A 14097-nucleotide genomic window follows, 5' to 3' on the forward strand; every position below is an offset into this window, starting at 1 on the left:
GTCCTGTTTTTTCGTGTTATTTTCCGTCTCTTTTGTGTCGCTGTTCGAGTGCATGGGGTGATTGGTCATTATAATTAAACAATGGCATCAGTAGTGCGGTGCTTGTGGGACGCGCAGTCCTGTTTTTTCGTGTTATTTTCCGTCTCTTTTGTGTCGCTGTTCGAGTGCATGGGGTGATTGGTCATTATAATTAAATAATGGCATCAGTAGTGCGGTGCCTGTGTGGACGCTCAGTCCTGTTTTTTCGTGTTATTTTCCGTCTCTTTTGTGTCGCTGTTCGAGTGCATGGGGTGATTGGTCATTATAATTAAACAATGGCATCAGTAGTGCGGTGCTTGTGGGACGCGCAGTCCTGTTTTTTCGTGTTATTTTCCGTCTCTTTTGTGTCGCTGTTCGAGTGCATGGGGTGATTGGTCATTATAATTAAATAATGGCATCAGTAGTGCGGTGCCTGTGTGGATGCTCAGTCCTGTTTTTTCGTGTTATTTTCCGTCTCTTTTGTGTCGCTGTTCGAGTGCATGGGGTGATTGGTCATTATAATTAAATAATGGCATCAGTAGTGCGGTGCCTGTGTGGACGCTCAGTCCTGTTTTTTCGTGTTATTTTCCGTCTCTTTTGTGTCGCTGTTCGAGTGCATGGGGTGATTGGTCATTATAATTAAATAATGGCATCAGTAGTGCGGTGCCTGTGTGGACGCTCAGTCCTGTTTTTTCGTGTTATTTTCCGTCTCTTTTGTGTCGCTGTTCGAGTGCATGGGGTGATTGGTCATTATAATTAAACAATGGCATCAGTAGTGCGGTGCTTGTGGGACGCGCAGTCCTGTTTTTTCGTGTTATTTTCCGTCTCTTTTGTGTCGCTGTTCGAGTGCATGGGGTGATTGGTCATTATAATTAAATAATGGCATCAGTAGTGCGGTGCCTGTGTGGACGCTCAGTCCTGTTTTTTCGTGTTATTTTCCGTCTCTTTTGTGTCGCTGTTCGAGTGCATGGGGTGATTGGTCATTATAATTAAACTGTCACGTCGATTACGACCGCGCTCCTACCGTCCGACATGTCACGGTGTTTTTGCAAACCCTTTGGCATGTTGACATCGAACCCCCCCACAGCAGGTCGGGTTCTACACCGATGTCCAAGCAGTCTTCAGAAGCTGCTGTCAAAACTCGAATATCCCCGAAAGCGACGAGTCACGCAGAAGACGAGTGTAGTAAATTTTTAATTAAAGCATTTTGGATAGTTGTGAAATTCGCGAATTTGTGAGGTAGGAAATTTATTAATAAGCCTGATCTAATTTGTGCCTAGTGTTGCTTCCGTGCCGAAGCGACGTCCTATCCTAAAACTTAATCTAAACCTAACCTCAATTGCAGCTGGAACGTTGTGCGAGAGAAATTCTTGGTTGGCTAGATTAGTAACGAGTGTTAGAAATAACACTGCATCTGACTACCTGAACGTAGTTATCGGTTGATTAGAATCTACACAAGGGCTAGAAGAACACTAAACGTAAGTCCCCCTGAACGAATTTCTGTTTCGCATTCTCTAAAAAAAAAACAATGTTTTCGCAGGAAATAAAAATCTACACCCAGAACAACCTGGTGTTTATTCGTGTTTCGGAAAACGCACCCTAGCCGTCAACTCAATTCAACATCTTTTTATTTCGTTTACGGACGAGAGTGGACATTCAACCAACCCGGGACCGGGCCGAGAAACGGAACGTTGGCGCCTAAATTCCTGCTTGGAAGATGTCCGAAAAATCAACCGATCCTGCGACAGGTGAGACAGATGGACTGGTTAAGTCAGACGCCCAGAAGGCCGGTGAAGATCAACTGACCGATGCAAATAAAGACAAAACCCCCTTTGTTGGCAACCCTCTTACCCTTGACGGGGATCCCCTCCTCCTCAAACACACATTGGTTTCCTATGTCAAACCGTCTTGTTGTTCCTGTCGGAAGGTTGACGACAGCCTAATGGTCCAGTGTGATACGTGTGACGCGTGGCATCACAACATCTGTGTTGGAGTATCCGATGAGGTCATGTACGATGGTTGGCTCTGCCCGAAATGCGAGTCCGCGAAGGCAGCCCAAACAAAGAAGAAGACGAAGAAGGATGCTCAGCAGAAGAAGACCAGCAGCACGAAGGATAAGAAGCCCAAAAAGGAGGACAAAATCTCCAAGGACCAGAAGAAGGTGGCAAAATCGGATAGGCAAACGAGAGGGCGCAAGAAGGCAGACGAAACTAAGCCAGCAAAAGTAGAAAAGTGCACAAAGCACCAGAAATCAGCGGTGGAAAAAAGATCGCCGATCGATGCAAGGTCGATTGTGTCCGGCACATCGCGCCGGTCAGAGATGACTGTTTTGGAACTGCAGTTAAAGAAGCTGGAAGCGGAGCAGACACTGGTTGAAGAAGAGATGCGGAGGAAGAAGGAGATTTTGCAGAAGAAGTTTAGCGTGCTGGAACAGATAGCCGAAGCAGAAGAACGTCGAAGCGAACGCGAGAGTATCGGTGGGAAGCAGCTAGATTCAGTGTCCAAAGTGACATCGTGGCTTGGTGGGCATGCATCGGGTAGCCAGCGTTTGAGCAAGTCAACGAGCATCCGATCGCGTAAGAAGTCAATGAGTAATTCCAGCAGTTCGAGTTCGTCGAAGTCCGAAAGCTTAACAACAAGCAGTTCGGAATCGAGCTCGCAATCCACCGCGTCAGAAACCAGTAGTGCTGAGTCGACCAGTTCGGAAGAGGAAAGCGGGCAAAAGCGTCCGTCGGACGGCAGCTCGAGCTTGGGAAAATTGGAAAGATTCAAACCAAAGAAGAAGTCCACTCCGAAGAAGAAAGCAACATCAAAGAAGAAATCGGCAAAATTTAGCTCAAGGCGTCAGTCCAAAACATCCAGAAACCCCAGTAGCCTCACACGTGACCAGATAGCTGCCCGGCAAGTTGTCCCGCGTGATCTGCCGAAATTCACGGGAAACCCCGAGGACTGGCCGATGTTTTTGTCAACGTATGAAAGTACGACGAAGATGTGCGGCTATACAGATGAGGAGAACATGATACGGCTGCGGAATTGTTTACGAGACGACGCACTCAACACCGCTCAAAACTCGTTGATGCATCCTTCGACTGTGTCGAAGGCGATTGGGATACTGAAGCTGCGATTCGGACAGCCCCAAATGATCATCAACTCCCTGAAGGCGAAGGTGTTGGGAATGCCGGCGATCCAACCGGATGCGATGGACAAGCTGATCGAACATGCGCTGGCGGTACAGAATCTGTGTGGCACAATCGAAGCATGTGGAAAGAACGAGTACAAGCGAGACGTGACATTGCTTAGTGACCTGGTGGGTAAACTGCCACCCACGCTCAAACTTGATTGGGCGAGGTACCAGAGAGGAGCAAAGAAGGTGAACCTGTTCGTCTACAGCGACTGGATCTACGCAATTGCCGAGGACGCTTGCCTAGTCTACAACGCACCGGGAACCAGCAAGAAAAACGATCCCAGTGGAAACGTTAGAAGCAAAGCATTCGTGAACACGCACTCCGATCATTCGTCGCCGGAAGTACCCAAACAGACGACGCTCGACCCTAACCGCAGGGTTAACAGGAGCGAAGGGAGTTCTTCTGGATTGAACAAATGCTGCCCGATTTGCCAGGGTGAATGCAAGAGTGCTGCTAAATGTTCAAGATTTCTTGAGCTGTCATACGACGCAAGGTGGTCGGCAGTGCGAGAGCTGAAGATGTGTCGCAAATGTCTCAGACAACATTACGGAAGCTGTGACGCCAAACCTTGCGGGAAAAACGGCTGTACCTTCAAGCACCATGAGCTTCTACACAAGGACCTGAGAAGTACGGATGAACCAAAACAAAGCTCTAGTGGGCCCACTAGAGAGGAAAGTAACGTCAACACTCACCTGTCAAGTTCTGGCGCTAGAATGTTTCGCTACCTACCGGTGACGTTGCATGGACAAGAGAGGAAAGTTGACTGCTACGCATTCCTCGACGATGGCTCGGAGCTGACCTTGATTGATCAGGATCTGGTGGAGGAATTGGGAGTGTCGGGAACCTCAAAGCCGCTTTGCCTAAAGTGGACCGGAGGAACACATCGCTACGAAGCCGATTCGCGCAGCGTTGACGTCGTAGTCAGCGGTCACTCAAACCAAAAGTTTAACCTGGACGGCGTTCGCACAGTCAAGGAACTGAAGTTACCTATTCAATCGCTGGACGCAGCTAAATGGAAGTCAAGTTTCCCACATCTTCGCGATATCCCTGTAGCCTCGTACGAGAATGCCCAACCACGCTTGTTGATTGGCCTGAAACACGCCAGTGTTGCGCTCGTCCGCAAAAGTCGCGAAGGCAAAGAAGGCGAACCGATTGCCGTCAAAACACGCCTTGGATGGACGGTCTACGGCGGTAGCAGCAATCCAGTTCGGGAGGACAACGCGTATCCAACGTATCACGTCTGCGAGTGCAATCCGCCGTTTGACGAAAGTTTGCATCAAGCTGTAAAAAACTTTTTTAGTATCGAAAGTTTGGGCATCTACAAGCCGGACAAGTTGAAAGTTTCAAAACAGGAAGAGCGGGCGCAAACACTTCTGCGGAAGCTGACACGGCTCGATGGCGAACGGTACGAGACGGGGTTGTTATGGCGCTACGACAATGCTCGCCTACCAGACAGCAAACCGATGGCGATGCAACGATTGACGTGTCTGGAAAGGCGACTGGAGCGCGACCCGGAATTAGCTCAAGTGCTTCACGAAAAAATGTTGGATTACAAGGAGAAAGGTTACATTAGAAAGCTGTCAGCTGAAGAACTCGCAGAACAGCGGCAACGGAAGTGGTACCTACCTATCTTCCCTGTGGTTAACCCTAACAAGCCTGGTAAGGTACGCATAGTCTGGGACGCAGCAGCGACCGCACACGGCATCTCCTTGAATTCAATGCTACTAACGGGCCCGGACGAGCTGACTTCCCTACCTGCGGTTCTATGCCAGTTTCGTGAGCGACGAGTTGCCATCTGCGGAGATATTCGCGAGATGTTTCATCAGGTACGCATTCGTCCGGATGACCAGCACTGCTTGCGTTTCCTGTGGCGAGAACGACCCGACGAAGAACCCAGCACTTTCGTGATGCAGGATATGACCTTCGGCGCCTGCTGTTCGCCGAGCAGCGCACAGTTCGCTAAGAACCAGAACGCAGAAAGGTTTCGTGAGCAGTACCCTAAAGCGACAGAAGCTATTATCAAGAACCATTACGTGGACGACATGTTAGCGAGTGAGGAAACAGAGGAAGCTGCAATCGAGCTGGCGGAGGCTGTGCGGCACGTGCACGCAGAAGGAGGGTTTGAAATAAGAAACTGGCTGTCCAACTCACCCCGTGTCCTGACTGCGTTGCAGGGAGAAAACGTTGTGCAAAAGGATCTCAACTTGGCACCAGAGTTGGCAACGGAAAAAGTGCTGGGAATGTGGTGGGACACGTCCAAGGACTGCTTCACGTTCAAGGTGTCCAGGTTACGATTCGATGAAGCTCTGCTTAACGGAACTCGTCGCCCTACGAAAAATGAGGTGCTGAGCGTGCTGATGTCAATATTTGATCCACTGGGGTTGATTTCCAACTACCTGATGCAGCTGAAAATCATTTTGCAGGACGTTTGGCGCTCTGGGGTCAAGTGGGGCGAGCAGATCAAAGACAAACAGTTCGAAGCATGGAAAAGTTGGGTCAAATTGTTACCCTTTTTGGAAAAAGTCAGCGTTCCACGTTGCTTTCGTCAAGAAATTTCCGCAAAACCAGAAGTCGATGTTCAATTGCACTGTTTTGTCGATGCAAGCGAGAACGGAATGTCTGCAAACGTCTATCTACGATTCGAGGAGGAAGGCAAGGTTGAGTGTGCAATGTTGTGCGCCAAGACACGGGTCGCACCGCTGAAATTCCTGTCAATCCCAAGGCTGGAACTCATGGCTGCCGTCATTGGAGTACGACTGGTCAATAGTTTGGCGTCGCAATTGACAATTCCGATCTCTAAGCTCTACTTCTGGTCAGTTTCTCGAAATGTTCTTGCGTGGCTTCGATCAGATCACCGCCGGTACAGCCCATTCGTAGCCGCCAGAGTTAGTGAAATCCTCGAAACTACCGAAGAGTGCGACTGGAGGTGGGTGCCAACCAAGCTCAATGTAGCAGACGAAGGAACAAAGTGGCAGCGGCAACCTGACTTCAGTCCAAACAGCAGATGGTTTCGTGGACCGGAGTTCTTGTTGAAAGCGGAAGGTTGCTGGCCCCAGCAACCATGCAAGAGCGGAGCAACAGACGAAGAACTGCGTCCCAGTTTTCTTTTTCACGGCCGAGCGTTCGAATGGTTGGTACCAGTTACAAAATTCTCAAGCTGGAAACGGTTGGTGCGCGTGACAGCGTACGCGAAACGCTTTATTGTTAACTTCCAACGTCGAGTGAGCAAAGCAGCAGGAGTTTCCGGTGCACTGAGCAGTGCTGAATTACGTAACGCCGAGGAATATCTCTTTCGAGGAGCACAGCGCGACGCCTATGCGGATGAAGTGTGTTTACTTGAACAAGAAAAAGAGCAACCACGAAAGCAGATCCCGAAGACCAGCAGAATCTACAAGCTGAGTCCATTTTTAGATGATCGCGGCGTGTTACGTATGAGAGGACGAGTCGATGCGTGCGAGTTCCTGCTGGAAGATGCCAAAAACCCCATAATTTTGCCAAAAGACCATCCCGTCACTACACTGATACTAACACACTACCACGAAGAATACCACCATCGAAACTATGCCACAGTACAGAACGAGGTACGACAACGCTTCTACATCTCACATTTACGCGCAGCCTTAAGACAAACACGAAGTAAATGCCAGGAATGTGAAAATCGGGACTCCGTACCAAAGCCACCAAGAATGTCCGATCTTCCGCACGCCAGGCTGGCGGCCTTTGAGGCACCATTTTCCCACGTTGGAGTGGACTACTTTGGTCCAATTGAGGTCATACTTGGGAGGAGGGTTGAAAAGAGGTGGGGGGTTTTACTGACTTGTCTTACTACACGAGCGGTTCATCTGGAAATTGCTCACTCCTTGAGCACCGGTTCATGCATAATGGCGCTTCGCAACTTCATGGTTCGCCGAGGAATCCCGAGAACCTTCTACAGCGACAACGGAACTAACTTCATCGGGTCGAATCGAGAGCTGCGAGAAGCATACAAAACGGTGGATCAAGAGAAGTTGATGCAGGAGTTTACGACCGTCGAGACGGAGTGGCGCTTCATTCCTCCTGCAGCGCCGCACATGGGCGGCAGTTGGGAGCGCTTGATCCAAACGGTGAAACGGAACTTGGAGGAGATCGTCGGCAATCGCCGACCGAACGAGGAAGAGCTGAGGAATGCATTGATAGAGGTGGAAGGAGTACTCAACGCCCGACCGCTTACACACGTACCAGTAGATGCTGAAAGTGCACCGGCACTTACGCCGAATCATTTTCTCCTGGGATCCTCCAACGGAACAAAACCACTGACTCTGTTAGACAACAGTGCTGCGGCGGTGCGGCGTGGGTGCACACTATCCCAAGTGATGGCAAATCAGTTCTGGCGACGCTGGATTCGAGATTACCTCCCGGAGATAACTAGACGCTCGAAGTGGTACCAGAATGTAAAACCGATCGAGGTCGGTGACATCGTTGTAATTGCTGACTCAAATCACCCCAGGAACTGCTGGCCTAAGGGCCGTGTCATTGGAACCGTCAACCGGGATGGACAAGTGCGCAGAGCAACGGTGCAGACAGCGAAGGGGATCTACGAGAGGCCGGCGGTGAAGTTGGCGGTTTTAGACGTTCGGAGCGAAAAGGAGTAAACTGCATCAATGGTGCAGCATACTGGGGGGGAGTGTCACGTCGATTACGACCGCGCTCCTACCGTCCGACATGTCACGGTGTTTTTGCAAACCCTTTGGCATGTTGACATCGAACCCCCCCACAGCAGGTCGGGTTCTACACCGATGTCCAAGCAGTCTTCAGAAGCTGCTGTCAAAACTCGAATATCCCCGAAAGCGACGAGTCACGCAGAAGACGAGTGTAGTAAATTTTAAATTAAAGCATTTTGGATAGTTGTGAAATTCGCGAATTTGTGAGGTAGGAAATTTATTAATAAGCCTGATCTAATTTGTGCCTAGTGTTGCTTCCGTGCCGAAGCGACGTCCTATCCTAAAACTTAATCTAAACCTAACCTCAATTGCAGCTGGAACGTTGTGCGAGAGAAATTCTTGGTTGGCTAGATTAGTAACGAGTGTTAGAAATAACACTGCATCTGACTACCTGAACGTAGTTATCGGTTGATTAGAATCTACACAAGGGCTAGAAGAACACTAAACGTAAGTCCCCCTGAACGAATTTCTGTTTCGCATTCTCTAAAAAAAAAACAATGTTTTCGCAGGAAATAAAAATCTACACCCAGAACAACCTGGTGTTTATTCGTGTTTCGGAAAACGCACCCTAGCCGTCAACTCAATTCAACATAAACAATGGCATCAGTAGTGCGGTGCTTGTGGGACGCGCAGTCCTGTTTTTTCGTGTTATTTTCCGTCTCTTTTGTGTCGCTGTTCGAGTGCATGGGGTGATTGGTCATTATAATTAAACAATGGCATCAGTAGTGCGGTGCTTGTGGGACGCGCAGTCCTGTTTTTTCGTGTTATTTTCCGTCTCTTTTGTGTCGCTGTTCGAGTGCATGGGGTGATTGGTCATTATAATTAAATAATGGCATCAGTAGTGCGGTGCCTGTGTGGATGCTCAGTCCTGTTTTTTCGTGTTATTTTCCGTCTCTTTTGTGTCGCTGTTCGAGTGCATGGGGTGATTGGTCATTATAATTAAATAATGGCATCAGTAGTGCGGTGCCTGTGTGGACGCTCAGTCCTGTTTTTTCGTGTTATTTTCCGTCTCTTTTGTGTCGCTGTTCGAGTGCATGGGGTGATTGGTCATTATAATTAAATAATGGCATCAGTAGTGCGGTGCCTGTGTGGACGCTCAGTCCTGTTTTTTCGTGTTATTTTCCGTCTCTTTTGTGTCGCTGTTCGAGTGCATGGGGTGATTGGTCATTATAATTAAACAATGGCATCAGTAGTGCGGTGCTTGTGGGACGCGCAGTCCTGTTTTTTCGTGTTATTTTCCGTCTCTTTTGTGTCGCTGTTCGAGTGCATGGGGTGATTGGTCATTATAATTAAATAATGGCATCAGTAGTGCGGTGCCTGTGTGGACGCTCAGTCCTGTTTTTTCGTGTTATTTTCCGTCTCTTTTGTGTCGCTGTTCGAGTGCATGGGGTGATTGGTCATTATAATTAAATAATGGCATCAGTAGTGCGGTGCCTGTGTGGACGCTCAGTCCTGTTTTTTCGTGTTATTTTCCGTCTCTTTTGTGTCGCTGTTCGAGTGCATGGGGTGATTGGTCATTATAATTAAACAATGGCATCAGTAGAGCGGTGCTTGTGGGACGCGCAGTCCTGTTTTTTCGTGTTATTTTCCGTCTCTTTTGTGTCGCTGTTCGAGTGCATGGGGTGATTGGTCATTATAATTAAACAATGGCATCAGTAGTGCGGTGCTTGTGGGACGCGCAGTCCTGTTTTTTCGTGTTATTTTCCGTCTCTTTTGTGTCGCTGTTCGAGTGCATGGGGTGATTGGTCATTATAATTAAATAATGGCATCAGTAGTGCGGTGCCTGTGTGGATGCTCAGTCCTGTTTTTTCGTGTTATTTTCCGTCTCTTTTGTGTCGCTGTTCGAGTGCATGGGGTGATTGGTCATTATAATTAAATAATGGCATCAGTAGTGCGGTGCCTGTGTGGACGCTCAGTCCTGTTTTTTCGTGTTATTTTCCGTCTCTTTTGTGTCGCTGTTCGAGTGCATGGGGTGATTGGTCATTATAATTAAATAATGGCATCAGTAGTGCGGTGCCTGTGTGGACGCTCAGTCCTGTTTTTTCGTGTTATTTTCCGTCTCTTTTGTGTCGCTGTTCGAGTGCATGGGGTGATTGGTCATTATAATTAAACAATGGCATCAGTAGTGCGGTGCTTGTGGGACGCGCAGTCCTGTTTTTTCGTGTTATTTTCCGTCTCTTTTGTGTCGCTGTTCGAGTGCATGGGGTGATTGGTCATTATAATTAAATAATGGCATCAGTAGTGCGGTGCCTGTGTGGACGCTCAGTCCTGTTTTTTCGTGTTATTTTCCGTCTCTTTTGTGTCGCTGTTCGAGTGCATGGGGTGATTGGTCATTATAATTAAACTGTCACGTCGATTACGACCGCGCTCCTACCGTCCGACATGTCACGGTGTTTTTGCAAACCCTTTGGCATGTTGACATCGAACCCCCCCACAGCAGGTCGGGTTCTACACCGATGTCCAAGCAGTCTTCAGAAGCTGCTGTCAAAACTCGAATATCCCCGAAAGCGACGAGTCACGCAGAAGACGAGTGTAGTAAATTTTTAATTAAAGCATTTTGGATAGTTGTGAAATTCGCGAATTTGTGAGGTAGGAAATTTATTAATAAGCCTGATCTAATTTGTGCCTAGTGTTGCTTCCGTGCCGAAGCGACGTCCTATCCTAAAACTTAATCTAAACCTAACCTCAATTGCAGCTGGAACGTTGTGCGAGAGAAATTCTTGGTTGGCTAGATTAGTAACGAGTGTTAGAAATAACACTGCATCTGACTACCTGAACGTAGTTATCGGTTGATTAGAATCTACACAAGGGCTAGAAGAACACTAAACGTAAGTCCCCCTGAACGAATTTCTGTTTCGCATTCTCTAAAAAAAAAACAATGTTTTCGCAGGAAATAAAAATCTACACCCAGAACAACCTGGTGTTTATTCGTGTTTCGGAAAACGCACCCTAGCCGTCAACTCAATTCAACATAAACAATGGCATCAGTAGTGCGGTGCTTGTGGGACGCGCAGTCCTGTTTTTTCGTGTTATTTTCCGTCTCTTTTGTGTCGCTGTTCGAGTGCATGGGGTGATTGGTCATTATAATTAAATAATGGCATCAGTAGTGCGGTGCCTGTGTGGACGCTCAGTCCTGTTTTTTCGTGTTATTTTCCGTCTCTTTTGTGTCGCTGTTCGAGTGCATGGGGTGATTGGTCATTATAATTAAACAATGGCATCAGTAGTGCGGTGCTTGTGGGACGCGCAGTCCTGTTTTTTTCGTGTTATTTTCCGTCTCTTTTGTGTCGCTGTTCGAGTGCATGGGGTGATTGGTCATTATAATTAAATAATGGCATCAGTAGTGCGGTGCCTGTGTGGACGCTCAGTCCTGTTTTTTCGTGTTATTTTCCGTCTCTTTTGTGTCGCTGTTCGAGTGCATGGGGTGATTGGTCATTATAATTAAACAATGGCATCAGTAGTGCGGTGCTTGTGGGACGCGCAGTCCTGTTTTTTCGTGTTATTTTCCGTCTCTTTTGTGTCGCTGTTCGAGTGCATGGGGTGATTGGTCATTATAATTAAATAATGGCATCAGTAGTGCGGTGCCTGTGTGGACGCTCAGTCCTGTTTTTTCGTGTTATTTTCCGTCTCTTTTGTGTCGCTGTTCGAGTGCATGGGGTGATTGGTCATTATAATTAAACAATGGCATCAGTAGTGCGGTGCTTGTGGGACGCGCAGTCCTGTTTTTTCGTGTTATTTTCCGTCTCTTTTGTGTCGCTGTTCGAGTGCATGGGGTGATTGGTCATTATAATTAAATAATGGCATCAGTAGTGCGGTGCCTGTGTGGACGCTCAGTCCTGTTTTTTCGTGTTATTTTCCGTCTCTTTTGTGTCGCTGTTCGAGTGCATGGGGTGATTGGTCATTATAATTAAACAATGGCATCAGTAGTGCGGTGCTTGTGGGACGCGCAGTCCTGTTTTTTCGTGTTATTTTCCGTCTCTTTTGTGTCGCTGTTCGAGTGCATGGGGTGATTGGTCATTATAATTAAATAATGGCATCAGTAGTGCGGTGCCTGTGTGGACGCTCAGTCCTGTTTTTTCGTGTTATTTTCCGTCTCTTTTGTGTCGCTGTTCGAGTGCATGGGGTGATTGGTCATTATAATTAAATAATGGCATCAGTAGTGCGGTGCCTGTGTGGACGCTCAGTCCTGTTTTTTCGTGTTTTTTTCCGTCTCTTTTGTGTCGCTGTTCGAGTGCATGGGGTGATTGGTCATTATAATTAAATAATGGCATCAGTAGTGCGGTGCCTGTGTGGACGCTCAGTCCTGTTTTTTCGTGTTATTTTCCGTCTCTTTTGTGTCGCTGTTCGAGTGCATGGGGTGATTGGTCATTATAATTAAACAATGGCATCAGTAGTGCGGTGCTTGTGGGACGCGCAGTCCTGTTTTTTCGTGTTATTTTCCGTCTCTTTTGTGTCGCTGTTCGAGTGCATGGGGTGATTGGTCATTATAATTAAATAATGGCATCAGTAGTGCGGTGCCTGTGTGGACGCTCAGTCCTGTTTTTTCGTGTTTTTTCCGTCTCTTTTGTGTCGCTGTTCGAGTGCATGGGGTGATTGGTCATTATAATTAAATAATGGCATCAGTAGTGCGGTGCCTGTGTGGACGCTCAGTCCTGTTTTTTCGTGTTATTTTCCGTCTCTTTTGTGTCGCTGTTCGAGTGCATGGGGTGATTGGTCATTATAATTAAACAATGGCATCAGTAGTGCGGTGCTTGTGGGACGCGCAGTCCTGTTTTTTCGTGTTATTTTCCGTCTCTTTTGTGTCGCTGTTCGAGTGCATGGGGTGATTGGTCATTATAATTAAATAATGGCATCAGTAGTGCGGTGCCTGTGTGGACGCTCAGTCCTGTTTTTTCGTGTTTTTTCCGTCTCTTTTGTGTCGCTGTTCGAGTGCATGGGGTGATTGGTCATTATAATTAAATAATGGCATCAGTAGTGCGGTGCCTGTGTGGACGCTCAGTCCTGTTTTTTCGTGTTATTTTCCGTCTCTTTTGTGTCGCTGTTCGAGTGCATGGGGTGATTGGTCATTATAATTAAACAATGGCATCAGTAGTGCGGTGCTTGTGGACGCGCAGTCCTGTTTTTTCGTGTTATTTTCCGTCTCTTTTGTGTCGCTGTTCGAGTGCATGGGGTGATTGGTCATTATAATTAAACAATGGCATCAGTAGTGCGGTGCTTGTGGGACGCGCAGTCCTGTTTTTTCGTGTTATTTTCCGTCTCTTTTGTGTCGCTGTTCGAGTGCATGGGGTGATTGGTCATTATAATTAAATAATGGCATCAGTAGTGCGGTGCCTGTGTGGACGCTCAGTCCTGTTTTTTCGTGTTTTTTCCGTCTCTTTTGTGTCGCTGTTCGAGTGCATGGGGTGATTGGTCATTATAATTAAATAATGGCATCAGTAGTGCGGTGCCTGTGTGGACGCTCAGTCCTGTTTTTTCGTGTTATTTTCCGTCTCTTTTGTGTCGCTGTTCGAGTGCATGGGGTGATTGGTCATTATAATTAAACAATGGCATCAGTAGTGCGGTGCTTGTGGGACGCGCAGTCCTGTTTTTTCGTGTTATTTTCCGTCTCTTTTGTGTCGCTGTTCGAGTGCATGGGGTGATTGGTCATTATAATTAAATAATGGCATCAGTAGTGCGGTGCCTGTGTGGACGCTCAGTCCTGTTTTTTCGTGTTATTTTCCGTCTCTTTTGTGTCGCTGTTCGAGTGCATGGGGTGATTGGTCATTATAATTAAACAATGGCATCAGTAGTGCGGTGCTTGTGGGACGCGCAGTCCTGTTTTTTCGTGTTATTTTCCGTCTCTTTTGTGTCGCTGTTCGAGTGCATGGGGTGATTGGTCATTATAATTAAATAATGGCATCAGTAGTGCGGTGCCTGTGTGGACGCTCAGTCCTGTTTTTTCGTGTTATTTTCCGTCTCTTTTGTGTCGCTGTTCGAGTGCATGGGGTGATTGGTCATTATAATTAAACAATGGCATCAGTAGTGCGGTGCTTGTGGGACGCGCAGTCCTGTTTTTTCGTGTTATTTTCCGTCTCTTTTGTGTCGCTGTTCGAGTGCATGGGGTGATTGGTCATTATAATTAAATAATGGCATCAGTAGTGCGGTGCCTGTGTGGACGCTCAGTCCTGTTTTTTCGTGTTATTTTCCGTCTCTTTTGT

General features: G+C 47.5%; 1 protein-coding gene across 3 annotated transcripts; it reads left to right on the top strand.

Moving 5' to 3' along the window:
- The first annotated feature begins 1019 nt into the window (after positions 1 to 1019).
- LOC120430530 (uncharacterized) lies at positions 1020 to 8494 on the top strand. Of its 3 annotated transcripts, none has more exons than XR_008212539.1 (4): positions 1020 to 1496; positions 1559 to 8111; positions 8218 to 8350; positions 8413 to 8494. XR_008212539.1 is itself a non-coding variant. In XM_039595644.2 (2 exons), the coding sequence occupies exon 2, from the start codon at positions 1736 to 1738 to the stop codon at positions 7832 to 7834; it is 6099 nt and encodes a 2032-aa protein (XP_039451578.1). In that variant the 5' UTR covers positions 1020 to 1496; positions 1559 to 1735; the 3' UTR covers positions 7835 to 8488. The 3 variants fall into 3 exon arrangements, 1 of the variants encoding a protein (XP_039451578.1); XR_008212538.1 differs by having other exon boundaries at positions 1020 to 1257; positions 1364 to 1496; positions 1559 to 8350; XM_039595644.2 differs by having other exon boundaries at positions 1559 to 8488.
- The last annotated feature ends 5603 nt before the right edge of the window (positions 8495 to 14097 follow it).

Source organism: Culex pipiens, chromosome 3 (assembly GCF_016801865.2).
Source record: "Culex pipiens pallens isolate TS chromosome 3, TS_CPP_V2, whole genome shotgun sequence".
Classification (NCBI taxonomy): domain Eukaryota; kingdom Metazoa; phylum Arthropoda; class Insecta; order Diptera; family Culicidae; genus Culex; species Culex pipiens.

What these genes read in the sequence shown, in the direction of transcription:
- LOC120430530 (XM_039595644.2), top strand. Translation starts at nt 1,736, where the DNA reads ATGTCCGAAAAATCAACCGATCCTGCGACAGGTGAGACAGATGGACTG.